At 42.3% G+C, this 27,915-nt stretch overlaps 2 protein-coding genes across 10 annotated transcripts in view; one reads left to right on the top strand and one right to left on the bottom strand.

The window, feature by feature from the left end:
- Positions 1 to 27,915, top strand: part of si:dkey-29h14.10 (caspase-1) — a 49,250-nt gene that overhangs the window by 8,202 nt on the left and 13,133 nt on the right. For 2 of the 6 annotated variants that reach the window (XM_052024011.1, XM_052024014.1), the window contains exons 3-6: positions 2,766 to 2,819; positions 7,774 to 7,920; positions 9,355 to 9,647; positions 10,446 to 10,630. In XM_052024011.1, the coding sequence (XP_051879971.1) occupies positions 2,766 to 2,819; positions 7,774 to 7,920; positions 9,355 to 9,443 (290 nt within the window). In that variant the 3' untranslated portion in view covers positions 9,444 to 9,647; positions 10,446 to 10,630. Of the gene's footprint in view, positions 1 to 2,765; positions 2,820 to 7,773; positions 7,921 to 9,354; positions 9,652 to 10,445; positions 10,631 to 27,915 lie in introns of those variants that run through there. The other 4 variants (XM_052024013.1, XM_052024012.1, XM_052024016.1 and 1 more) reach the window with 4 other exon arrangements.
- LOC127574709 (protein spire homolog 1-like) overlaps positions 16,990 to 27,915 on the bottom strand; it is a 210,604-nt gene continuing 199,678 nt past the window's right edge. For 2 of the 4 annotated variants that reach the window (XM_052023996.1, XM_052023995.1), the window contains 4 exons: positions 26,946 to 27,016; positions 23,233 to 23,260; positions 22,971 to 23,116; positions 17,014 to 18,306 (listed from right to left, as the gene is read on the bottom strand). In XM_052023996.1, coding sequence (XP_051879956.1) covers positions 18,039 to 18,306; positions 22,971 to 23,116; positions 23,233 to 23,260; positions 26,946 to 27,016 — 513 coding nt within the window. In that variant the 3' untranslated portion in view covers positions 17,014 to 18,038. Of the gene's footprint in view, positions 18,307 to 22,970; positions 23,117 to 23,232; positions 23,261 to 26,945; positions 27,017 to 27,915 lie in introns of all 4 variants that reach the window. The other 2 variants (XM_052023998.1, XM_052023999.1) reach the window with 2 other exon arrangements.

Genomic DNA, 27,915 nt, shown 5'->3' with positions numbered 1-27,915 from the left:
TGGTCTTATTTTGATGCACCTAAGTAGGGTTCACTGCCTTGGTTGGGTAGCATGGAAGGTGTTTCACTCATTCTGCTGGGATTCTGGGTGCTCCCAACATATGGACTCAAGGTTCTCAGTGCCACCTTGAATGATTTTCTCCATTTTGTATAGTCATGGATCAGAGATTGCCTTGCGAAGGTGGGGATATTACACTTTTTCAAGGAGCCTTTGACATTATCCATGATTGTAGGTGTTCCATGGGTGGCACAAAGATGCAACCAGTAGAACCACTTCCTCACAGCTGCAGCAATCCAGGTTCAAGCCTGACCTCCGGTACTGCCTTTGTGGAGTTTGCATGATTTCCCTGTGAGCACGTGGGTTTCCTCTAGGTGCTCTAGTTTCCTCCCACATCCCAGAGAGGGTTGGTGGGTTAATTGGCCACTGTAAATTGTCCCTAGTGTGTAAGTGAGGGCGGGGGGTGGAGAGCCGATGGGAATGTGGGGAGATTAAAATGAGATTAGTGTAAAGGGGGGCTTGATGGTCGGCAGGGACACAGTGGGCCAAAGGGCCGTGTTGTCACTATGACTCTATAACTTCATAAAATTGGATATTTTCAAAGGCTCTTTGAAAAAGTGTAACACCCATAACAACTTGTGGGACTCTCTGGACCATAACTGCTCAAATAGAGAAGGAACATTGGGATGCCATTGAGAAGCTTAAGGCCTTGTGTCAAGAGCACTTGGAAGCCCAGTGTAAATTGCAGCAGCTGTAGAGTACAGCACCTCCCATACACACCACCCACTGCGTCAAGCACCTCCTGCCCCACCACTGGGAAAGGAGCACACAGTGTGAAGATACTGCTCTCCCTGACAGATGTAAATCAAACTTGCCACAGTAAGTTAACTCCTGTACCCTTGTCTATTTCCACCTTAAGTCCCTTTAGTAACAGTAATATTATTACTGCCGGTCATCTCTTGGGCACTGATTATTTACAGTTACAAGTGTGGAGACTCATTTCTTTGTGATTTAAATGTAAAAAAATTCAAGGCTTTATATGTTTTTTAAACTTTTTCTTTCTCCCTCCTTCTCCATCTCTTTCCGAACCTCACTTTGACATTGAATCCATCCATTCCAACTTGCAGTGTTGAAGTCATTACGCTTCAGTAATTGGTTAAAGAGGTTCAAGGTGCCAATTACTTTCACAATAACATTATCAGTTTGCAAAAGAATTAATATTCTAAGTGTCCATGGGAAGTGTAACTAATGGTAGATGTTGTTAGAAGAATTGCTACAACAAGTTCTTGCCCAATAAGGCAACTAATACAACTTAGTCATAGAGTCACACAGCATGGAAACAGGCCCTTTGGCCCAACTCGTCCATGCCGACTGTGTTGCCCAGTGAGCTAGTCCCATCTGCCCGCTTTTGGCCCATAGCCCTCTAAACCCCTCCTATCCATGTTTTTATCTAGATGGCTTTTAAATGTTGCTGACGTGCCCACCTCAACCACTATTTCCGGCAGCTCATTCCAAATATGCAGCACCCTTTGCATGAAGAAGCTGCCCCTGATGATCCTTTTAAATCTCTCACCTCTGATCTTAAACCTATGCTCTCTTGTTTTTAGCACACCCCTCCCTGGGAAAAAGACAATGTGTATTCACCCTATGTCCCTCATACACCTCTATCCGGTCACCTCTCAATCTCCTACGTTCCAGGGAATAAAGTCCTAGTCTATGCAACCTCTCCTTGTAACTCAAGCCCCCAAGTCCAGGCAACTTCCTGCTAAATCATTTCTGCACTCTTTCTAGTTTAATAACATCTTTCCCATAACAGGGTGACCAAAACTGTACACAATACTTCAAGTGTGGCCTCACCAACATCTTATATAACTACAACATTACTTCCCAACTTCAGTACTCAGTGCCCTGACTGATGAAGGCCAACATGCCAAATGCCTTCCTCACCATCCTATCTACCTATGACGCCTCTTTCAGCAAACTATGCACTTGCACTTCTCGGTCCCTCTGTTCCATAACACTCCCCAGGGCCCTACCGTTCACTGTATGAGTCCTACCCTGGTTTGATCTCTCAAAATGCAATACCTCACATTTATCTGGATTGAAAGCTATTTACCAATCCTCAGCCCACATAATTTTTCATAACCTTCTACACTGTCTACAACACCACCTATTTTAGTATCATCCGTGAACTTACCAACCATGCCTTGTACATAAATCGTTTACATAAATTACAAACAACAAAGGTCCCAGCACCGACCCCTGTGGCACACCACTAGACACAGGCCTCCAGTCTGAGAAACAACCCTCGACCATCACCCTCTGCTCCCTAACACTGAGCCAATTATGAATTCAATCCACTATCTCCCCCTGGATCTCATGCGAGACCAGACCAGCCTGCCATGAGTGACCTTGTTAAAGGCTAAAGTCCATATAGACAACATCCACTGCCAATACTTAATACAGAAAGCTATTCCAATTAGATTCTGTTCTTCTTCTGGTACTGTGATCCATACATGTCCTTACCACAAACTTTGGATTTTCTCTGAGTATGGTCCTGTATTGTGCTTTGGGATATTTTAAATGACTTAGAGATACTAAATAAACCCAAGTTCTTGTTCTTATAAAATTTTAATGATGCAAAACAACAAAGCTAATTTTAATAATTTGATATATTTATTTTATGTAGGAAGAATGCTTTAATGATTAAATTATAGAGGAATATTGATACTGAGTTTGTCTAACTTCTCTCCATTGGTTCTTTCCAGTTAATTCTACTAGTAAAATTCCAACAAGTTCATTAATGAGGCCACCTTCTTACAGTAAGTACATTAATATATCAAGATTTTTCAGAATTGGAGATTAAATTATCCTTAAGTAGCTCGAACAATCTGCATTCAGGGGCTTTGGAAAAATCAAACATAAAATGATAGCATAACATGCTGGAGTGGTGGGTGTGTGGAACGCACTGCCGGCAGAGGTTGTGGGGCAGATACATTTTAGGGACATTTAAAAGACTCTTAGATAGCCACATGAATGATAGAGAAATGGAGGGGTATGTGGGAGGGAAGGGTTAGATAGAATGTCGGCAGAACATCTTGGGCCGAAGGATCTGTAATGTGCTGTGTTCTAAACACAAATGTTGCCATCAATATCTGAAGAGGGAAGGTGTGTTTAATGCTTCAGTTAATCTTCATCAGAATCTTAGCCTTATTTTTATTCGCAGAAATTAAAATTTTCTTTTAGATCGATGTTTATGCTCAATTTCTTCATACAGAACCAAATAAATTTAAAATAATTGTCCTTTTTCTTGGATCTGTATCTTATATTTTGCTCAGAATATGAAATTGAAATTGGGGCCTGGTTTAATCTTTGCTTCTGATCACAATGAATTGGGTTAGAGAAAGGCTGTTCACTGATGAAACTATGAGCAAAGATGTAATTTTGTTGCTTAATCACTCAAGCTTTACCAAACAGTTTACATATTTAAAAATCATCGGGCCTTAAATTAATAAAAAGGAAACCAGTGATTCCTGCAAGCAGTTACTTATTGTTGCTGACATATCGTGCTTGTTTTCCAATTGCAATCATTTTAAGGACTTTTTTTGAACAAACTCTATATTGATGTCTACTTTCCTGATTACACCCATGGCAGTACACTCACTCTATACAGGGTGTGTCAAAGCTGCTCATTGGTGTTTAAGCAGTGCTGCAATCCACCTCCGGTCCCTGGTACCAGAAGGAAACTTGTGTGCGAAGACAGGACTAGACTTCAGAGCAGCATTTGTGAGCTTCGACACTGCTGCTGTCTGGTGTCGTGTGCCACTGCAGAAAGAAAGAATTTGCTTCATCTTTCCCAATCCAGAGCACTGTAGATTCAGTGAAGTAGTTTTGAAATATTCTCACTGTTGAAATGGAGGGAAGAGTAATTTTCTTATAGCAGTATAATGCTGATTTTAGGTATTTATTAAGGGATAACTATCAGTCAGTTCACCTCAAGAATGACCCTGGAAGTAGTGCCATGAGGCAAAATAAAACCTTGGTTTAACATCTCAGCCCCAGTGATGCAGCACTCCCATAGAACTGCACTGGAGCACCAGCCTGAGTTATGTGATCAAATGGGACCTGAACTCACAACCTCCTGACCCAAGAAACAAGAGTGCTACTGACTAACTGATTCTAAATTCTTCCTCTTCTTTATAGCCCTTACTTAGAATTTGAATAATGCTAACATTGGTTGGGTTCTTCTACTATATACTGTAGGTATTTGTAAATGGAATTGGTTGTTGGATTAGTACATTTCATATACATTAGTATTGGTATTGGTTTATTATTGTTGCTTGTACCGAGGTACAGTGAAAAACTTGTCTTGCATACCGATCGTACATGTCAATTCATTACATAGTGCAGTTACATTGAGTTAGTACAGAGTGCATTGAGGTAGTACAGGTAAAAACAATAACAGTACAGAGTAAAGTGTCACAGCTACAGAAAAAGTGCAGCGCAATAAGGTGCAAGGTCACAACAAGGTAGATCGTGCATTTATCTAGTGAATTTAATGTCAGAATGTCTCAAAGGACTTCACAAAGGAAGATTGATCCTTGTTGGGAAAGTGAGGGTTGGAGGTCAGCTTCAGAAGATGTGTTCTGGGTGGGTTTTAAAGTAGGAGGGTGAAGCTAAGAGACATAGTGGTTTGGAGAAGCCCCCCCTAGGAATGGAACATGAAGGGCAACATCCAGGACTACATGAAGGGGAAGATAAGGCACAAAGGGACAGTTTCTAATTTCCTATATTTCTTGCTGGCAGCAGTAAATTGTGTTTCAAATATACTAAATGCTGAAGAAGGGTTATTCCCTCAGACTGAGTTTCCTATTTATTTATATAAGTATGGTGTCCCTTGTTCCCTGAAACTTCAGTACAGATGTCATTTTTCACGTAAGCATCTATATCCAAACTGACCCCAGCATCTTTATTGATTATTTCACCAGACAAGAGTGTCTGAACAGGAACTTTAATGGAATAGATAAGGGGACCAGCAACATTTAATAAAGTTCCTGCTTTATTAACCGAGGACAAATCATACTGGAAAAGTTGCCCATTTTTTCTGGTGAAATTACCGTCCACCTTTCTACATCAATTCATTTGCTTCATTGTAAATGTAAAATCTTCTCTGAAATTTTGCAATTGATCACTGTAATTGAATAGAATCATTTATTTCTTTTATTTGCATTCCAATTTCCTGAACTTATTTAAGAATGGTAACCTAATTGAGCTTTAATACAGCTGAGAATGAGTTATCACAGCAAATAGTTGTTAAGTGTGTCTGGTCCAATAAATGAAACATGACTTAAAATCATATGTACATTCAGAGAAATAAGCAAGTCATGTGACTTATTGCAGCCAATGCCTGTCATTCATAAGCATATGGCAAATCTTTTTATACACCTGTATAAAACTTTGGTTAGGCCACATTTGGAGTATTGCCTGCAGTTCTGTTCACCGCATTACAGGAAGGATGTGAAGGCCTTGGAGAGGGTGCAAAAGATATTCACTGAGATGCTGCCTGGCTTAGAGAGTTTTAGATATAAGGAGAGCAGGCATGGTAGTGTAGCAGTTAGCGTTACGCTTTACAGCGTCAGCAACCCGGGTTCAATTCCGGCCACTGTCTGTAAGGAGTTTATACGTTCTCCCAGTGTCTGCATGGATTTCCTCTGGGTGCTCCGGTTTCCTCCCATATTCCAAAGATGTACGGATTAGGGAGTTGTGGGCATGCTATGTTGGCGCCAGAAGCGTGGCAACATTTGCGGACTGCTCCCAGAACACTCTATGCAAAAGATGCATTTCACTGTCTGTTTCGATGTACAGTACATGTGACTAATAAAGATATCTTATCTTATCTTAAGAACTTGGATCGTTTTCTCTGGGGTGTCAGAGGCTGAGGGGAGCATCTTTTTACCAGGGTAGAAATGTCAAATACCAGAGTGCATAGATCTAAGGTGAGAGGGCGAAAGTTTAAAGGGGATGTGAAGAGTAAGTTGTTTACCCAGAGAGTGCTGGGTGCCTGGAACGGGCTGCCAAGGCTAGTGGTGGAAGCAGTGACGATAGTGGCGTTTAAGAGGCATTTAGACAGGCACATGATCATGCAGGGAATAGAGTGATACGGATCATGTGCAGGCAGATGGGATTAGTTTGATTTGGCATCGTTTTCAGCGCAGACCTCGCTGGCTGGAGGACTTGTTTCTGTGCTGTATTGTTCTATGTTTTAAATCCTGAGCATGTCCACCTCCCTGCTCAATTCTCACACTCCCACATCCCCAAATATCCATTAATCTCAACCAAAGAATGAACATCCACAACCTTCTGCACAAAAGGAGAAAATCTCTCTGGAAAGAAATTGTTCCTCATTCTCAGTGACTCTTTACCCTGAGATTATGCCCCTACTATCTGGATCAAGGAACCAGCCTCTCAGCACTTAGAACAACTTAAAAGAACATATTGGTATTGGTATTGGTTTATTATTGTCACTTGTACTGAGGTACAGTGAAAAACTTGCCTTGCATACAACTGTTAGTTTCTTTGAGGCCCATTAGTCAGTTTCTTAATAAATAAAATGTGTCAGGGGAGGGGTGACTGCAGGGAGGGAGCGAATGTCAGGAAGGATGCTGCATGTCCAAACTATAATAAAGGAAAGATAAAAGGCAGAAATGGAACTGGATCTGAAGCCAATGAAAACTTTCAGTCAGAAATGGAAGAGCTTTGAAAGAGAGCAGCCTGCATTGAATCCAGGAAGGACTGCAGCCTGCTGCGTGGATGCAGCGTTCAGGTTTGGTCACCCTGCTATAGGAAAAATGTCATTAAGCTGGAAAGAATGCAGAGGAGATTTACGAGAATGTTGCCAGGACTCGAGGGACTGACTTAAGGAGACAGATTGAGCAGGTCAGGACCTTTTTCATTAGAGTGCAGGACAGTGAGGGGTGATCTTATAGAGGTGTATAAAATCATGAGGGGCATAGACAGGGCCAATGGGCACAGTCTTTTTCCTAGGGTTGGGGAATCAAAGAACTAGTGGGCATAGGTTTAAGGTGAGAGGGGAGAGATTTAATAGGAACCTGAGGGGATAACTTTTTCACCCAAAGAGTGGTCAGTATAATGAGCTGCCAGGGGAAGTGGTTGAGGCAGGTACATTAACAACATTTAAAAGGTACTTGGACAGGGTACATGGATAGGAAAGGTTTAGACGGATATGGGCCAAACGCGGGCAAATGGGACTAGTTTAGATGGGAATCTTGGTCGGCATGGACCAGTTGGGCCGAAGGGCCTGTTTCCATGCTGTATGACTCTATGGATCAGAATAGCAGGCCCTGAATTTGATATTGAGTATAACAAAGTGGGGGTTACTTCAGGGATGGGGGGGGGGGGGGTGTAAAGTGAGTCCTGGCAGGGAACTGATATTGTTGGAGCTTGGTGAAAAAGTAAAAGTGGAATTCCATTGTCATTTGCAAAGGACTTGCCACCCAGATGTATTGAGGGGCATTGCTGGGAAAGTCTCCACCAATCATCTTCTGTGAGCATGACAAAGCATCTCAGAAAAATGGCATGAATGTCCTTGTTCTGTAATGTTACCCCACCAATCAGTGAAATTGTTTAATTTTCTCACCTCACTTCATATTTGTCCCTAAAATTGCTCAGGGTTGTCCTTTCAGCCTTCAAAGTGGGAAGTAAGTGGTGGTAAAATACAAGGTGGTCAACAAGCATTTGATTTTTTTTCTCCCCCAGCAGTACCGACCCCAGTGGTATGCAAGGTCTGCATCTGCAACTCAAGTCTGAACAACTGCACCTTTGGTTCGGGCAACAATGTGTCCATTATGACAACCACGCCATTATCCAACTTCAAGAACTTTGAGGAGCCAGCCACGAATATAAGTAAGGAATGCGGTGTGTTGTCTTTGTTATTTCTTCATTCTGAGATTATAACAATGAGCTTTTATTTCTAATCCATAGTTTAGAAGCAGCTCTCTACCATCGGAACCATTTCAGTTGGCCAACAGTCTAATCTGGCATAGAAACACAAAACACGGGCCATAATGGGATGCTGAAGCCTGCTGGCTTTACATTTCTCCATGGTATATTCTGTTAGCTGTCTTCTGCATTCAAGCTGTCTACGGCAGTGTGCAACCTCTTTGTGTCCTCTTCACAACTTCCTTTCCCTTAGAGACTTTATCCTGCAGAGGCTCCATTAAAAAAACAGGAATCTGAGTTCAAATCCCACCAAGACAGCTCATAGTGTCATACAGCAAGGAAACAGGCTCTTCGGCCCAACTTGTCCATGCTGACCTAAGTGAGCTAGTCCCATTTGCCTGCATTTCGCCCATATCCATCTTAAACTTCCCTATCCATGTACCTCTCTAAATGTCTTTTAAATTTTATTTGGGAAAGCTGTGGCGAGCCAATATCTATTGGTTACCCTTCCTTAATTGCACCTGAGAAAGTGTTGGAGAGGCTTTATCTAACATGCATCCATTTTAATTGTCCTAGAATGGTGGTGGTGATGCTATGGAATTTAAATTCAGATTAATAATATGGAATTATTTTTAAAAAAACTAGCTGTTAATAATGATGACAACAAAACTACCGAATTGTTGTAGAAGCCCATTGGTACTCGAATATCCTTCGGTAAGGATATCTGCCATCCTTACCCAGCTTACATGTGACTTAGGCCACTAAATGAGTGATTGACACAAGTGCCCTCTGAAATGGTCTAGTCAGCCATTAAGTTCAGGGGAAATTAGGGATGGGCTAATCTATTTATGCATTCATTTTTTTTGGGAGCCACAAAACAAATGCATAAATAAATTAGCTCCCTTTGATACAGATTGTGATCCAAGGACTGATGCTTGGTATTTTCCACTGGTCACAGTTCAAAATAAGCCGACTGTTTCTATCTGTTAGCCTATCCTCAATCCATTATTCTGAGTCTCTATTTATTAGATTGTATGGAAGTCCAAAATAAACCACATTTCAGTTGTAGTCACAAAATCAAAAACAGATTTGTCAAATATGTTTCTCTTTGTTAACCTATTGTGACTCTGTATTAGGATCTTACAGGTGCTGTGTTGCTATTCTTCCCTAGTAACAGATTCTAACATATTTCTCATTGTAAAATCACCATTTCGGTGCAATTTTATATAAAGAAAGTAATGCACAAACATTAAGCGATGTACTGCCAGAAAAAATTAAATCCTTTTCTGATTTTGTTTTCCTTTGAGCCTTTTGTTTAATTTTTGGCAACCTAACTTGGCGAGTGCATTTTTCCTGGATGCCTATCTAATCATTGACCTCAGTAAATTCTCTGATTAGGAAATGTCATTGATACAACGTCCACGTCCTGCACGTCCAGCATTTTCCAACAACACAGACACAAACAGCATGGAAACCATCCAAGCTGACATCGAAATCGTCAGATCCTAAATTAAGAAATATAACCATTGGAGAAAGTAATGTATTCACAATGGTGGAAGAATCACCAATGAAGATGATAATGAGAAGGAACTGGGAGAAGAGTTGGAAGGAAATGACTGCAAGGAGAAAGTATACAATGAACAGTCAGCAACGATATTGGTAGCCAAAAGTGCTGCACAAAATTGAATACAGTAAGTAAGTTGCTACAAATTAGTGATTTTATTTTGTTTGAGAATTGTGGACAGTCATTCATTGGTAAAATGGGAGAATCAAACCCATAATTTTTCTACTCAAGGGATTTGGATTTTCTATGAAAATGGGAAACATTCATTTCATGGAAATAAGATTTCTTTATTAGTCACATGTACATTGAAAACACACAGGGAAATACATCTTTTGTGTAGAGTGTTCTGGGGGCAGCCCGCAAGTGGTCACTATGCTTCTTGCGCCAGATAGTATGCCCAAACTTCCTAACCCATACGTCTTTGGAATGTGGGAGGAAATTGGAGGAAACCCACGCCAGACACCGGGACAACGTACAAAACTCCTTACAGACAGCAGCCGGAATTTGAACCCGGCTGCACTTTATAGATTACGCTAACCGCTACGTTACCGTGCTGTATAATGGCTGGATTCACCATCACAGAGTCTGAGTTAGGTTAGCCACAGAAGGGGAGGTGTCACTGTCCAGAGACAGCTCCAAGGATAAGCCAGTACTTGCCACAGAAAGAGGGTAAATAACATTGGAGCACCTGGAATTAAGGTAATGTACCTGCATGGTGTTGAAAGTTAGTTAACAGATAGAATACAAAGAGTGGGGTATTGAGGAGGTCAGTGCTTGGGCCTCAGCAGTTCAGAATGCTACACCCATGCTGGTTTGAAACAATGCAATTTGAAATATATCATTATTGTGAGATCTGTTGTTCTAAAACAATGAGATTTATCTCCGCAATTACAGAGCCTTGCAGACTTTTTCTTTTGTCTTCCAGGATGAAGTTCTGTGGGAGCACGAAATATTGGAAGCGGAGAGAGCCAGTGAATGCCAACTGGTGGTTATAACAGCATAGAGAGCTCAGCAGGCTCCAGACTTGGGTTTTTTAATCTTCACAGTTAAATCTGACTATAAATTACTCTGTTAAAGCTGATTTGCTATTATTCCTCAAAATCCCAATTTCTCAATGTTATTCGAATTGTTATTTCTGCAAGGAGTATCAGACTGACACAACTGAGGTTGCTGAAATCAGTTAATAAACTGATCTTATTCAATAACACAATTCACTAGCCCAGAGGATTACAGTTAGGAAGTATTTTCAACACTAAAGTTGATTGGACACAAAGGGTATCCAGTGATTGGAGGACAAGTTGACTTGAGATGAGAGATCAACAATGATTTTTGAATAATGGCTTGAGAATCTGTTCCACACTTACGTCTTACATTTTTAAGCTAATTTCTGCTCATTATATTAGTTATATAGATCTAACCACTTCAAACCAGGGGTTGCCCTGTTCAGCAAGTGTGTGCCTATTTATTTATTTATTTATTTATTCATTCATTCATTCATTCATTTTTTTTTCTCTCTCTCTCTCCCCCCCCATCTACCCACCCACTTGCAGGATGTGGTAAGGTAGTACAAGTCCATCACTAATTGCCTCTTGCTCAAGCTCCAGTCATGGGCTGAAGGGAGTTAAAGGATGTCCAGAAGGCCAAGCCTGGAGAAGTAAAAATTTCTCTGAGCATTCTGGATGGGAAGAAGTCACTGAGCTAGGCAAGGGCTAAGAAATCTCTTTCCCCATTCCACGCAATGCTCACGATCTTGGCCAATAGAATATTCAACATGCCAGTTTAAGCACCTGTACTGGGACCTGCAGGGACCACAGATGACCTCCAAGGTCCCTCCGAACCTCGTTGCTTCTCAGTATCCCACCACACGCTGCACCTTCTTTGCATTATATCATATTTGGCATTCTTTCCCAGTTTTCTGCCCACCCATCCAGTCCATTAATTCCTTCCTTATTCACCACCAGCCAAGAGGCCAATTTAAGCTGAGGTTATGATTCACTAAAATGGGACAGCATTGCAGTGGATACAGAAGGGAATGCAGATGCTGGAATCTGGAGCAAAATGCCAGAGGAACTCAGTGGATCAGGCAGCATCTGTGGGGGGAAATGGATAGTTGACATTGTAGTTGTTCATTCAGTGCTCCCAACGTGGGAAAGCTCAGATTTAAAGCCTAGATACAAGAAATTCTGCAGATGCTGGAATCTGGAGCAACACACAAAAAGTGCTGGAGGAACTCAGCAGGTCAGGCAGCATCCATGGAGGGAAATAAACAGTCGACGTTTCTGGCCGAGACCCTTCGTCAGGACTGGAAAGGAAGAGGGCAGAAGCCAGAATAAGAAGGTGGGGGGAGGGGGAGGAGCACACACGGGCAGGGGATAGTTGAGTTCAGGTGATAGGTGAGTCCAGGTGAGAGGGGGAAGGCAGTGGGTGGGGGAGGGGAGGGGGAGAAGATGTAATAAGCTGAGAGGTGATAGGTAGAAGAGGCAAAGGGCTGAAGGAGGAGGAATCCGGTAGGAGAGGGCAGTGGACCATGGAATAAAGGATGGGGGAGGGGAGGAAGGAGATGGCAGGTCATCAAGGAGGGGAAAGGAGCTACAGGAATAAGGGAAGACAAAGGAGTTGGGGGGGGGGGGGGCTGAAAGAAGGGTGGGGTTCCAGAAGTTAGATAAATCGATGTGAGGCCATCAGGTTGGAGACTCCCAAGGCGGGAATATGAAGTGTTGTTCCTCCATCCTGGTCTGGCCTCAACGTGGCAGTAGAGGAGGCTGTGGATAGACATGCCAAGTATGGAGTGGGATGTGGAATTGAAGTGGGTGGCGGGAAGGTCCTGGCTGTGTGGTGGATGAAGAGAAGGTGCTCGACGAAGCGGTCACCCAATCTGCGTCGGGTCTCACCGATGTACAGGAGGCCGCACCGGGAGCAATAAATGACACCCTCGGACTCACTCGCTGCCTCACCTGGAAGGATTGTCTGGGACCCTGAATGGTGGTGAGGGAGGAGGTGTAGGGACAGGAGTAGCACTTGGTGCAGTTGCAGGCACAAGTGCCGGGGGGTTTATCAGTGGGGAGGGACGAGTGGACAGGGGAGTCGCGGAGAGAGCAGTCCCTGTGGAAGGCAGAGAGAGGGGGTGAGGGGAAGAATTAAAGCTGATTGGTTGCTGAGCCTGGATCTGTGTGGCCCTGATCTACCACATTGACTCTTCTCCAGCACCACAGCACTCTCAGCCATGAAGGAAAGCATCCGTGTGTAACTCAGTGTGCGGGGGTCAAAGGGTGGAGTTTATAATCTGTTGTATCAGTGAATGGTACTGCTTCATTGTTATGTAAATACATGTACAAAGCACCAATAACCTGCAAAATAAAACTGTTAAATATCCTGATCTGTCAAGAAGTTTTAATTTAACATGCTAAACCCAATCACATGCATGAGGTCACTCAATATTAAAACAGATATAGATTTATTTTCTCTGATACCTTTCAGAAAAAGTAATACCTTGATGCATAACATCATTTGTTCCTACACTGATCCCTTCAATGTGACCACGAAAGCTGGGTATTTACTGCACATTTGACAAGGTTCCACATGGTAGGCTTCTTTAGAAGGTCAGAGGGCATGGGATCCTGGGAAGCTTGGCCATGTGGATTCAGAATTGGCTTGCCTGTGGAAGGCAGAGGGTTGTGGTGGAGGGAGTGCATTCAGATTGGAGGGCTGTGACTAGCGGTGTCCCACAGGGATCGGTTCTTGGACCTCCGTTTTTCGTGATTTTTATTAATGACTTGGATGAGGGGGTAGAAGGGTGGGTTGGCAAGTTTGCAGACGACACAGAGGTTGGTGCTGTTGTGGATAGTGTAGAGGATTGTCGAAGATTGCAGAGGGACATTGATAGAATGCAGAGTTGGGCTGAGAAATGGCAGATGGAGTTCAATCCGGCGAAGTGTGAGGTGGTACACTTTGGAAGGACAAACTCCAAGGCAGAGTACAAAGTTAATGGCAGGATTCTTGGTAGAGTGGAGGAGCAGAGGGATCTAGGGGTCCATATTCACAGATCCCTGAAAGTTGCCTCACGGGTGGATAGGGTAGTTAAGAAAGCTTATGGGGTGTTAGCTTTTATAAGTCGAGGGATCGAGTTTAAGAGCCATGAGGTAATGATGCAGCTCTATAAAGCTCTAGTTAGACCACACCTAGAATACTGCGTCCAGTTCTGGTCACCTCATTATAGGAAGGATGTGGAAGCGTTGGAAAGGGTGCAGAGGAGATTTACCAGGATGCTGCCTGGTTTAGAGAGCATACGAGGAGAGATTAAGGGAGCTAGGGCTTTACTCATTGGAGAGAAGGAGGATGAGAGGAGACATGATAGAGGTGTGCAAAATATTGAGAGGAATAGATAGAGTGGACAGCCAGCACCTCTTTCTCAGGGCACCGATGCTCAATGCAAGAGGGCATGGCTTTAAAGTAATGGGTGGGAAGCTCAAGGGAGATATCAGAGGAAGGTTTTTTTTTACCCAGAGTGTGGTTGGGTCATGGAATGCGCTGCCTGGGGTGGTGGTGGAGGCGGGTACATTGGTCAAATTCAAGAGATTACTAGATAAGCATATGGAGGAATTTAAAATAGAGGGATATGTGGGAGGAAGGGGTTAGATAGTCTTAGGCGAGTTTAAAGGTCAGCACAACTTTGTGGGCTGGAAGGCCTGTATTGTGCTGTACTGTTCAATTTCTCCCAGATCCACTGACACAGCTGCATAGACTGGATAGAAAGGTTGTCCCTCTGGTTGACTAGTAGGAAGTTTACCATTGAGCTGCTGGGGTTTGGTTTTAACTAGTTAAATTCCAGCAGAAGTCCTGGTGGATAAGTTAACAACTAACTACTATGTCAACCAATATGTAAAGTCACGTTATTAGTTTGGAAAATCTACCTGTTAAATTGGCAGGACCAAGGCTTGGGGCGGGAAGGTAAATGGTGCGCACAGCACATCAGACAAAGGGAAGTTCCGAAAGTTCAGGGTTTTCTTCAGTAGCTTGGTAACTGCCAAATGTCAAGTATGAGGGGTGAGTTGCTGATTAGAAGCTAAAGTACTCCTTCACATAATGTTTTCTTTCCAAACCTTTAGAAATACCACCACAAAATGTGAATTATAATTCACATAAAAATTGCAAGCTTATTTTGTTTCATAAAAACTAGAGTAGGATTGTAGTAGGATTAGTGCACTTCTCACCTCTAATCTGCTCCTCCATGGCCTCAACTTCACTCTTCTGTTCATTCCTTAGAACCCTCAACTGTCTGTCTGTCTCAGCCATAAATATAGTCAATAACTTGGCTTCTTCATCCCCGTGGGACAGAGATTTCTGAGGATTCACAACCATCAGAGAAGAAATTCTACCTCATCCTTAATTTAATTCTGAGGTTATGGCCCCCTAGTTCTAGATCTCCCATGAAAGGACACATCCTCTGTGAACACAATCCACTTCATATGGATCATGTACAAGTCTCTGGCAGCAAGAAATGAATTAGAGAAGTAAAATTTTCATCAGAAGTTCTGAAGTTTCACGGGCACTGGAGAACAAAGAATTTTTCCTCCGATTTGTAATCAAAAAATATGTAGATCAGGTTTCCATGAAGTAAAAAACGTGTCTCAAATGAAGAGCTGGGTGATTATTTAGTAAAGAATAAACGTAGACAAGTGACGAAATACAATTTGGAGAAGAGAAAAATGGAGGGGGTTTCGAACAAAATAAATAATCCCAATGTGTGCCATGTCTACTTATACAAGTGTTTACTTTGTAAAGAGAGAATATTTCAAATGCATGATGAGATGCTGATCAGTCATCAATCCCCTGGGACTAACAACATCATTGAAAGTTGAGCAGTCAAACACAGAAAAACACCAGTTGTAATTCTGTACATTCTAAATAAGGACACCATTAGAAATACACAAAAAGTACTGGAGGAACTCAGCAGGCCAGGCAGCATCCACAGAGGGAAATAAACAGTCGACGTTCGGGCTGAGACCCTTCATCAAGACTGTCTTGAGTCCCTGATGAAGGGTCTCAGCCTGAAACGGCGACTGTTTATTCCCTCCACGGACACTGCCTGACCTGCTGAGTTCCTCCAGCACTTATTGTGTATTGCTCCAGATTCCAGCATCTGCAGAATTTCTTGTGTCAAGGAAACCATTATCAGCTTGGCAATTTGAACATAAACTAGGGTACTAATAAACTCCAGCATTTCATCACACATTCATGTATGTGGCTAAAAATACCAGTATCTACTGTTAAAACATGTTTCCCTTTGAATTCTCCCACTTTAGTTAAAGTAATCCCACCCCCCCTTCCCCACAATCACCACTCTCACTTCTTCTCTTCTTCCCTTTCCTAGCCTCTCTCTCTTTTTTCTACCCCCCTTTTTCCCGCCCTCTCTCTTCTTACGTTTGACCCATCCCCCGGTGGATCTGCTCTCCCCTCCTCCCCCGCACCTACCTATCACTGTCTCTTACCTGCGTCTACCTATCACCACCTTGTGCCCACCCCGCCTCTCCTCTTTTATTCACCTATCACTGCTCTGCTTTTCCCTCCCATATATTGGGCTTCCCCTTTTCCTATCTTCAGTGCTGAAGAAGGGTCCTGACCGTAAACATTGACCGCCTGCTTTTCTCCATGGATGCTGCCTGGCCTGCTGAGTTCCTCCAGCATCATCGTGTTTTTCACCTAGATTCCAGCAACTGCAGTCCTTTGTTTCTCCCACATGAAGTTTGTGCATCACTGACAGCAAATTTACTCCACCAAGATGTAAATGATAAACTCTCAAATTTAATTCATAGAACATAGAACACTAGAGCACAGTACAGGCCCTTCGGCCCACCATGTTGTGCCAACATTTTATCCTGCTCTAAGATCTATCTAACCCTTCCCTCCCACATAGCCCCCTATTCTTCTATCATTCATGTATCTTTCTAAGAGTCTCTTAAATGTCCCTAATGTACCTGCCCCCACAACCTCTGCCGGCAGTGCATTCCACACACCCACCACTCTTTGTGTAAAAAACGTACCCCTGACATCCCCCTTATACCTTTCTCCAATCACCTTAAAAATTATGTCCCCTCGTGTTAGCCATTGTCGTACTGGGAAAAAGTCTCTGACTGTCCACTCGATCTATGCCTCTTATCATCTTGTACACCTCTATCAAGTCACATCTCATGCTCCTTCTCTCCAAAGAGAAAAGCCCTAGCTTGCTCAGCCTAATTCAGGATCAGAATCAGCAAAAAGAAAATACTTTCTCTCACCACTGTGGTAATCCACGTTAACTAATTCCAGTAACCTCAGTAAAATTCAAAAGTTCTTTTTTTAAATAATATTAAATGTGGATATTCTGGAGGCTCACTGCTCAACTGATCACTCCTTATATCCAAGCTGGAAAAGTTGTATGTTAGCTTACACAGTGAAAATCCTTTCACCACCACTAAATGAGAGACAGCAGACTCAATAAAGATTACAGTGTTTTTTTTAATGCAATTACAAGGAACATACAGGAATCTCGGTGGTACAAGTGAACTGAATGGTAGTCTTGTTCACATCAGCTCTACAATATAATTTAGAAACTATATATTGCAGCACATTCAGGCGCACAGGCTTGTGGGGGAGGGGTGAGCGAGAGGAGGGAGGGTTTGGAGTGAAAGGGCGGGAAGATGATGACAATCTATTCCTTAAGTGTTCAGGCAGGGAACCAATAAGCCAAGACAGAAAGGGTTAGCAATGGATTTGTTGTATCGTGCTGGCCTGATTAGCTCATTGGATAACTGCTTACGGTGCTACAGTCAGGAAGAAAATCAAATGAGTTTTAAAAGAGAGCATGAAGCAAGTACTTCATCTAAGTGCAAAACTTGTTTTGTGTAAGCTGGCATTTAGCAAGGGTCCACCAATCGGTCTAACAAATACTGATAATTTTCTGGAGCTTTATCAGTGAACAGTGTGATAATTCCACCATTATCCTTGTTAAAACATAAAATAACTTCTTAAATTCATAGAAAAGTGAGCCCCCAGTGCCCATCACATCCAAAACAATCTTCCTCACTAGTCTATAGACACAAACCATACTTTAAAAAAACACCATCGCATAAGATTACTCAGATGATGTTTCAGATTAATCTTTGTCTGTCTGTAGTATATTCCATGTACATAAACTGCACAGATTAAATATTATACAAGTTGTCAATTTTCATCTGTTGTAGGTGGCAATAAGATGCCCACTACCAATGTCAGTGGGGCCCAAATCCTCCTATTAATAAAATATATTACATTTATATACAGGTAACTTACATTATTTCATCTTTGATAAGACCCATTCACAAAGATATGTCCATATAAATGAATCCTGGCTTTTGTTATTAGGTGAAAGCTACATACATAGGAATTTTAGCATAGTCAGCCCATGTTCCTGTGTTTTATGGATCCAGTTATTTCATTCCGAGATGCCACTTCGAACAAAAAAAAACTTCAGGAAGAGGGGAGAAAATAAAAAGGCACAAGTCTAAACCTCTTTTATAGTTCGCTCCTTTGGTGTTGCCAGTCGAAACTCCAATGTGCTTGTGGAGGACATATAAAAGGACTGAGTTTTCCGTTTTAACCGGGCGCGCTTGTTCGCCAAGACAAGACTCCGTCGGCTGGAGCTAATGATTTCCGAAATAAATTTCTTACAGTCAACACAAACTTCCATCGTGCTCCAGTCCTCCATCAGCTCTTTGGGAAATTCCAGGTTATCAGCTGGCTTCTCAGAGGATTTAGACACTGATGGAAACCTTTGAAAGATCAAGCAAGCTCATGTTAGGGAGAGTGTTTGAATTGTGAGACAAGTCTGGTTTACAACTTCCCCCTTGGTTATACAAGGCCAAGTTCAGAGGCACATTTTATTATTAAGCATCCAACTGCATTCAATTCTGGTCCCACCATTATAGCAAGGATGTGGAGGCTTTGGAGAAGGTGCAGAAGAGGTTCACCAGGATGCTGCCTGGATTAGAGGGCATGTGCTATGAGGAGAGGTTGGACAAACTTGGGTTGTTTTCTCTGGAGTGGTGAAGGCAGAGGGGAGACCTGATAGAAATTTATAAGATTATGAAGGGCACAGATAGAGTAGACAGCTAGTATCTTTTTCCTGGGGTCAAAATGTCTAAAACTAGAGGGCATGCATTTAAGGTGAGAGGGGATAAGTTCAAAGGAGATTGAACATAAAAAACTTACAGCACACTTCAGGCCTTTGGCTCACAAAGCTGTGCCGAACATGTCCCTACCTTAGAAATTACTAGGCTTACCCATAGCCCTCTATTTTCTCAGCTCCATGTACCTATCCAAAAGTCTCTTGAAAGACCCTATCGTATCTGCAGGGCAAGTTTTTTTTAAGTGTGGTGGGTGCTTGGAATGCACTGCCAGGGGTGGTGGTGGAGGCTGATACAATAGAGGTGTATAAGAGGCTCTTAGATAGGCACATGAATATGCAGAGAATGGAGGGATATGGCCTTGTGTAGGCAGAAGGGACTAGTTTTTTAGGCTTTTAATTACTAGTTTAATTAGTTCAGCACAACGTAATGGACCGTAGGACCTATGCTGTACTGACGAATAGACAACAACACAGACTTGTCATCCCACGTCTGTGAAAATTCCATGTACATTTACTGCACAGATTAAATACTATACAAGTTGCCAATTTTCAACTACTAATCCAAATCTGAATCCCTCCATCAGCAACTTGGGAAACTCTGAGCAATTCATACCAATATTTTTCCTCAGTCTTGATAACTACTTCCGGTGTTCCCAGTCTTTTGAACAGTGGTCACACTAACCAATGTTTCCTCCTGGAGTAACATTATGATTTGAAAACTTCACATCACATGTGGCTATGTAAACAGGTTGAGAGGCAAAACCCCAAACATCCAAAACAAAACTGCCAGGAAATTCATCAAACTCTAAAGCACCCTGAAACATTTCCTTCCACCACTGTTGCCTAACCTGCTGAGAATTTCCAGCATTTTCTGTTTTTTTAAGTTTTAAAAAATATTTAACTCATAGGATTTAGTTTCTCGTTGTGATTTAAAATGCTTATTTTTTAAAAAAAAGTTAAAGCCATTTTCAGTCATGTTTCATTCTTCAAGTTCCCAATTTAAATAGAACATCATTTTCTAAAATAAAATATTTTAAATTGTGTTTGATTCCTGAGTATGTTTGGTGACAGCAAATGAGTTTGAGGAAAAATGCGAGAAGAAGAACTTCTCTCAACTTGGACAGGGAAGAAGGGAGAAATTGGACAACTTTCAGGTTTAACATTCACTGCAGGGAAAACAGAGAGAGCTTGTCATTGAGACGGTGGAACAGAAGGAAGCAAAGCAGCATTGTGGTTGTTAGAGGGCTATTAATCCATATAAACATAATGATGAGTTCATCTGGGGAATTTTAATTAACTCAAATCAGAAATGAGAAAGCCAGTATCTGCAACTGTTATTATGAAAGTATCAGGTTGTTGTTAAAATATATCTCTTTCGTGCTATGGCAACTGACTATTGCTTGCTCTCTGAAATTACCCAACAAGCCACACAGTTCAAGAATTACAATGAATAGGAAATTACTGCTGGGTTTTCCAGGAATGCCCACACCCTCTGAATGAATGAAAGAAACAGTCCTAAAACAAATATCAGCGTATCATAGAAGGTTAGCATGGATTTATTAAGGATACATCATGTCTGAGTAATTTGGATAAATTCTTTGTGATAGTCACTCACATTACCAATATTGGATGTTACTGACATGGATTTCTGGAAGGTATTTGATAACCTGACGAGTTATAAAATCCCAATGGTTTGCATCTGGTTCACCCGCTGATGTTTGCCCATACTCTCTTCCCACTCACTGAGGGCTCAGCTCCCACTCTCTCTTCCCCCTCATCATGGCCCCTGTTTCCACACTCCCTTTAAACTCACCAGAGCCCCAGTTCAAAAGCTCCCTTTCAACTTACCTGGTTCACTGAAAAATGTATCACATTGCTGTCTAACATCTTTAAAAAAGTCCATTAAAAATAGCTTTTTCTTGCTTACCAAACTGATGTCATCCTGTAGCTCATGACTACCCTTTTCATCATCAATACCATCACCAACTTTTGTGTCATCTGCAAAGTTATTAATCATACCTCCTACATTCATATTTATATCGTTAATGTTTCTAACTAACAGGAAGGGTCCTAGAACCGATCCCTGTTATATACCAATACTCATGGGTTTCCAATCACAAAAAAATCTTCCATCATATTACAAAGCCAATTTGGATCCAATTTGCTCTGCATCCTATGGGATCTGACCTTTTGGACCAGTCTCCCACGTGGTACCTCATCAAAGCTCTTAGTGAAGTCCACATAGACAACATCAACCACACTGCCCTTTATCAACACATTTTGTTACATCTTCAAAAAAATTCAATCAAATTGGTCAGAAGGGATCAAATATAACTATGCTGACTTTCTTTGATTAATCCCTGCCTTTCCAATTGCAGATCAATCCTGTCTATTAGAACTTTTTTCCAATACTTCCCTACCTCTGGTTTGTTCTTACTGATAGGATGTGATGAATGGTGTCACCACCAGTAACTGTACTGGGACCCTGCCATTACATTCACGTCTTACTGAAGGAATAGAGGCTTGTACATCTAAGTTTGCTAATGGTTCGAAGCGGGAAACACTCAGTTGTGTGGACAGGAGCAAGCAGCTGCCAAAACAACATGAACAGACTGAGTGAAAGGGCAGGAAAGGGAGATAAAAAAGAGAGAATAGCAGAAATTCTCTGCAGGTCAGGAAAAATCTGTGGAAAGAGAAACAGAGTTATCGCTTCAGGTCAATAAAAAGTCATTGGATGTTCCCCGGATTTTCTGGTTTAATTCAGATTTCCAGATCTGGTCCTATTTGCTTTTTGATCAACTGAGAGGGAGAAAGGCAAAACAAAGGCTTTCTTAACCATAAGCGACTTGAAGGCATTTACAATCCTGCACTGAAGCTAGGGTTCAACTGTAAAAAGAAACCAAAAGATTACTGGAATGCAGTGGACGCAGCCTTGGTCAGTTCTTTGGACTATGGGTATGTTGGGCTATGGGAAGTAAAGAGGAAAATTGCAAATTGGGACCAAGACCAGATGGGCTGTGCTCTTATAGAAAGGTGGTAGAAGCCTGAGACTCCTGATCCTATCTTCTACAATTTTGAGAACACTGAGCTTTTCATCAACCTTCATTGTTCAGGACATCTGGTCAGCTGCTCTTCATTGCAAGTCTTAAATGCCTGCAAATCTGTTTTGTAAAACAGTGACCATCTTTGCACTCAGGACTGGCTTATCAGCCCATTTTGAAAATATCATCAGGTATAATTTGTAGTCTTCTTCATTTGCAAAATTCAGTTTGTTTTCCCAATGGGAGCAGGCTACTATTCCTTGAGCCAGTTCTGCCATTGAACTAGATCATAGCAATACCCACCTCGAATTCGATTGTCTGCCTTTATTCCACATTGCCTTATCTAACAAACATCCATCAGCCACTATCTTGGGATCTTCCACCAAGCTCAATATCCACAAGCCTGGGAGGGAATTCCCCAATGATAACTGGATAGAAGCAAAACACCATAGCGGCCAGAAATCAGAAATAAGAACAGAGAACACTGGAAACACTCAGCAGGTCAGGCAGCATCAATGGATACAGAAACAGAGTTAATGTTCAGATGATCTTGGATCAAAACTCACCTGTTTTCTACCCTTTCACCCCAATGCCTCCATAAGTGACCCGCCAAGTGTCTCCAGCAACTTTATTTCAGATTCTCAGCCTCTGCGGTATTTTCCTTCAGTTCTTATGCAGCACATCACAGAACTGAAGTCCATTCCCCACCGTCGAGGACATCTACAAGAGGTGATGTCTCAGGAAGGTGGTATCCATCATTAAGGACCCCCACCATTCGGGCTGTGCTCTCTTCTCGATGCTGCCATCGAGCAGTAGGTACAGGAGCCTGAAGACCCACACCTCAAGGTTCAACAGGAAGTTGTGGCATGCTATGTTGACGCCAGAAGCGTGGCGACACTTGCGGGCTGCCCCCAGAACACTACGCAAAAGATGCATTTCATTGTTTGTTTCGATGTAGATGTGACTAATAAAGATATCTTTCCTTACCTTATTCCCCACTGACATCAGGTTCTTGAACTGACCTGAAAAACCCTAATTCTACCTCAGACTACAGTTCCCTCAAATTGATTAATGTTGCTGTGTTTATTTTTGTTTTATTTTGTTGTGTAAGTTATGAATAATTTATGCTAATTTAAGTTTCTGTAATTTATGTCTGTCATGCACTATGCTGCAGTAAACTAATTTCATGGCATTTACACCCAGGGTACAATAAACTTGAACTTGACCATTCTTTGTGTGACTCGGGGAGGGGTCTGGTGTCTGGTACCTGACGAGACCCTTGTGCTGCCCATCGTGGCGGCGTCGGCTGCTCAGTGTCTTCTCTGGCTTTAGCACTTTCCCCTCTTTCGGCAAGGCTGATGGTCCCAAGGAAAAGATGGGAAGATTGCTGTAGGGTTTGGAGGGCAGTCGCATCTAGATCACAGACACAAAGGGGCCAGTTGAACTTCTTGTTATTAAAAGAGTCCAGTTATTGATCGACGTGGAGACGTGCATTAATTCAGATATAAATCTCAACAAATGAAACATACCTTCTTACAACACTGTGAACACACCGGCCTGTGGGGAGAGAACCAAAAACAGTTAAGTAGCCATGCAGTTTGTTTATTGACTAAACAAACTCACTGCTGGAGGCAGGAGTCTCATTAACAATGATGCTGCTCATTTTATCAGGAATTTTAATGCTGTGGTACATTTCCAATCCCCACCACCTCAGCTGTCCACAGTTAAAAGAGGCAGGTGATTACCCCAACCAAAAAAAATAAATCAATGTCATGTCAATTTTGGGTATAGCAGTTTCAATGTCAGACTAAATCTATCTCAGATTTATATTAATATTTAGATAACTTCAACTGCAAGACCAGAAACAACTTCTACTGAACAGTATTGAACTAATATAAAGTCTTATACAATCAGACTTCACACACTCCATAGCTATAGAACATAGAACAGTACAGCACAGAACAGGCCCTTCAGCCCACAATATTGTGCCGACATACCTAATCCTTCCTACCTACAGAAAATCTGTAAAGTGTCATCTAGGTTTAATGGGTTGCACTCTCACCAAGTCAGAGGTCCCAGTGTTCAAATGTGAGTGCAAAATTCCAGGAGGATTGTCTAGCACAGTGCAGAGGGAGTGCTGCACTCTGAGTGGTGCTACCTTTTGGATGGGTCATTATACTGAGCTCATAAGGATGTAAAAAAGACCCCCTGGAACTCTTTCAAAGAAAAGCAAGTGAGGTCTTCCAGTGCCCATTTTTCAATTAATTGCTAAAACCATTATCTGGTCATCGTGTCACTGTATGTAGGAGTTTTCTGGTGTTGCGTATGAACTGCTGCCCCGTTTTCTGCATTACAAATTCGACTACACTTCAAAAAGGCTTGATTAACTGAAAGGGACATGAAAGATGCTATATAAATGCAATTTCTTCTGCATTTACACACCATCATTAGACTAGCAAGATATCCCAAGGTGCCAAGCCAGGAATGTCACCAAACAACGTTTCACATGGACCCCAATTCAGAACAGTAACTACACTTAAAGGCATATAGCAATATAGCACGGAAAAAGCCCTTCAGCCCAACTTGTCCATGCAGACCAAGATTCCCATCTAAGTGAGTCTCATTTGCCTATATTTGGCCCACATCCCTTTAAATCTTTCCTATCCACATACCTGTCCAAGTGTCTTTTCAATGCTGTTATTGTACCTGCCTCAACTATTACCTCTGGCAGCTTGTTCCATATACTGACCACCCTGTGTGAAGAAGTTGCCCCTCGGGTCCCCTTTAAATGTCTCCTCTCTCACCTTAAACCTATGTCCTCTAGTTTTTGATTCCATTTCCCTGGGATAAAAACCATGTGCATTCACCCTATCTATACCCCTCATGACTTTACACACCTCTATAAGGTCACCCTACACTCCATGAAATAAAGTCCTAGTTTGACCATCTTCTCCTCATAATTCAGGCTTCAAAAGATTATTTTTTATTTGATCACAAAATAAACAAATCTCTCCTTCTGCAGGAAATTTATTAGGACAGAGGAGTGGTTTTTAAGGATCATCTCAGGTAGAGAGATCGAGAGGCTAAAGCCAGAAATTTTGGAACTCAGGATCTTGGCATCTGGAGGTACAGCTGTTAAACGGCAGAGCAATTTAAACTAGGGATGTGCAAAAGGCAACAACGGAAGCCTAAAAAAACCTTGCAGGATCCTAGGGATGGAGGAGGTTACAGAGTTTAGGCAGGGAGGAGGCTAAGGGGAGATTTGAAAACAAGAATGAGTTTTTAATATTGAGCTGCTGCTTAAATGGGAGGGGTCGGCTGGGGTTAATGGATTGCACCCTCACCTTTGGATCAGAGGGTTTAAATCCCATTCCCAAAATGAGTGCAAAAACCTGGGATGAAGCTTAAAAGCAGCACAGACGGAGTGCTGCACTGCCAGAGGAGCAGACTTTTGAATGGGTTGTTAAGCCAAACTCTCAATGATGTAAAAGATCCAATGGAACTACCTCAAAGAGCAAGGGCATCCTCGCAGTGTCCTGGTCACTGTGTTAAGAAGATTATCTAGTCTTTGTTTTGATGTTGGCGGGAGCAAGCAAGCAAGCAGAGGGCGTGGTGTGAATTAAGAGGTTGCGATAGAGTACTCGATGGCATCATGTTTGACATTGTTAATAATGAAAAACATTAGAGTTTCAGCCAGTGATGCATCACATTCACTGCATTTCAGCCACATATTGAAACTGCAAGTTACTTTACATCATTGGGGATATTCGAGCAGTAGCCCGGCAGTGCAACAAAAACAAAACTACATCTTGTACTTATTTTTCCCTTAACAACCACCTGCGCAGAAACCTTAAGTTGACAGGGATCTACTGTATAGCCTTAAAAGTGGAGAAAGCTTAAAGCAAACTGTTAACCATTCAGTGTGCAACCAAAAAGAACAGCTGCAGCTCATCAACTCAGCAGCGGCTTGCCAATTTCCTTGGATACATAACGAAACTACAGTGCTTAAAATTCGTGCCTTTGTGGTGTACCAACTATTGTGCATTGTGGGCATATCATGCTGGTGCCACACACCAGATCTAAGTGGTGGGAATTGTACTAACAAAGTAAATACAGTCTTGACCTTGTTTGATCAACAAACTGTCAAAATACCAGCATTGTTGAAGTGGAGAGAGACAGAACAAAGCCTCCCCTTCCATTGACTTGAGTATAGAAGTTGCAGTTGTACAAGATGCTGGTGAGGCCACACTTGGACTATTGTGTTCTGGTTTAGCCACGCTGCTATTGGAAAGATGCCAATAGAGTGCAGAAAAGATTTACAAGGATGTTGCCAGGACTCAAGGTACTGAGCTATAGGGAGAGGTTGGACAGGCTATGACTTTATTCCTTGGAGTGCAGGAGACTGAGAGGTGATCATGAGGGGCATAGATAGGTTAAATGTATTCAGTCTTTTTCCCTAGAGTTGGGGAATCAAGAACTAGAGGACATAGGTTTAAGGTAAAAGGGGAAAAATTTAATAGGAGCTTGAGGGGCAACTTTCTTCCCCCCCATATAGAGGATGGTCTGTATATGGAATGAGCTGCCAGAGGAAGTGGTTGAGGCACGTACAATAACAACTTCTAAAAGACAGTTAGGCAGATACATGGATAGGAAAGGTTCAGAAGGATATGGGCTAAACGCGGGCAAATGAGACCAGCTTGGATGGGCATCTTGGTCGGCAAAGACCATTAGGCCAAAGGGCCTGTTTCCGTGCTGTATGACTCTATGACTCCACAGGCTTTCCACTGTTGACAGTGGAGGAACCAAGTAGAAGGCACGATCCCCCCTTGAATGTTGTCACTGGCTTGCTTCTGCAGACCTCCTAGGGACGGGCTGAGAATGGAGTTGGCAAAAGCATGGAAAGAGGTCAATGTTTTGATTTTTGAGGGATGTCTTCAGAGAGGGGATCATGAAGTCTCATCAGAAGACATTTAGAACAAAAACATTAATATTCAACTAACCAAGCCCTTGTGAAACAGATGAAAAGTTTATCAACTGTAGAAACATTTGACAGCACACATCACCAATGATTTCTAGTTGAACTGTTTTCTCCCTTTGAGAAAATTATGGCTAACAGATGCCAAATATTCCCTACAGTTGATAACCATTACATCAGTTCCTATCTGAATGAAGATCATAAGCAAATCATCTATAAGACAAGGTGGGTGATAAGATGGATGCGCGAAGAGGGCGTGAGGCAAACCTTTTACAGAACTGGCAGGTGTACGACCAGGTGAAGATAGAGAACCTCTTTGTCCGGCAGCAGAAACACAACTGCAGAGAGAGCAAGAGTCACATTTAGGACCATGTCAATAAAACAGTCTCAGCCTACAAATGCAACCGACTTCAGCATTTACATCTTGTTTGTAAAAAAAAGGGGGGTAGGGGCAGATATTCTGCTCCTTGGATCGCTGGCTGCTTGCCCTGAGCCATTTTCCTTCCTCCAGCAGGGCGCTGGACTTGGAGCCCAGCTTTCAGCCCATTGACAAGACTCAGGGCAGGACCTTGCAGTGTGGCTCAACTCCCCATTCAGGACAAGTGGCCAGCTGCTCTCACAGAATGGCACTGATTGCTGGTGAGGCCACACCCCCCTAAAGGTTCACCGGCTGTCAAAGCTGTCAATGATTTGAATTGAAAGGCAAAAAAACCCTGCGGATGCTGGAAATCTGAAATAAAAACAAAATGCTGAGGATGACCCTTCAGAGTTCTGATAAAAGGTCATTGACCTGAAACATTCTCTCTCCATAGATGCTGCCTGACCTGCTGAGATACCCCAGAAATTTTTGTTTTTGTTTCTATGTTATTAAAAGCTTTGACATTCGTAAGCATTCAAAATCACTTACACCCTGTTAAAAATATGTATAGAATTTTAAAATGACTGCACATTAATTAGATAAAAGGCTCTACTTGACTTTCTCCAGGTATCCGATGTCTCTCATTAATTCCAAGGGGCCCATTGTGCAGGGGACAGGCTCAACAAGCAGACTGTGCATGGAGTCTATCCTATCCATACCCCTCATAATTATATATACCTCAATCATGTCTCCTCTTAACCTGCTCTGCACCAAGGAAAACACACCCAGCCTCTCCTCATAACTGAAAGGCTCCATCCCAGGCAACATCTTGGTGAATCTCCTCTGCACCCTCTCCAACACTATCACATCTTTCCTAAT

The sequence above is a fragment of the Pristis pectinata genome, chromosome 9 (assembly GCF_009764475.1).
Source record: "Pristis pectinata isolate sPriPec2 chromosome 9, sPriPec2.1.pri, whole genome shotgun sequence".
In the NCBI taxonomy this organism is placed as follows: Eukaryota; Metazoa; Chordata; class Chondrichthyes; order Rhinopristiformes; family Pristidae; genus Pristis; species Pristis pectinata.
This window is presented reverse-complemented; position numbering and strand designations above follow the sequence as displayed.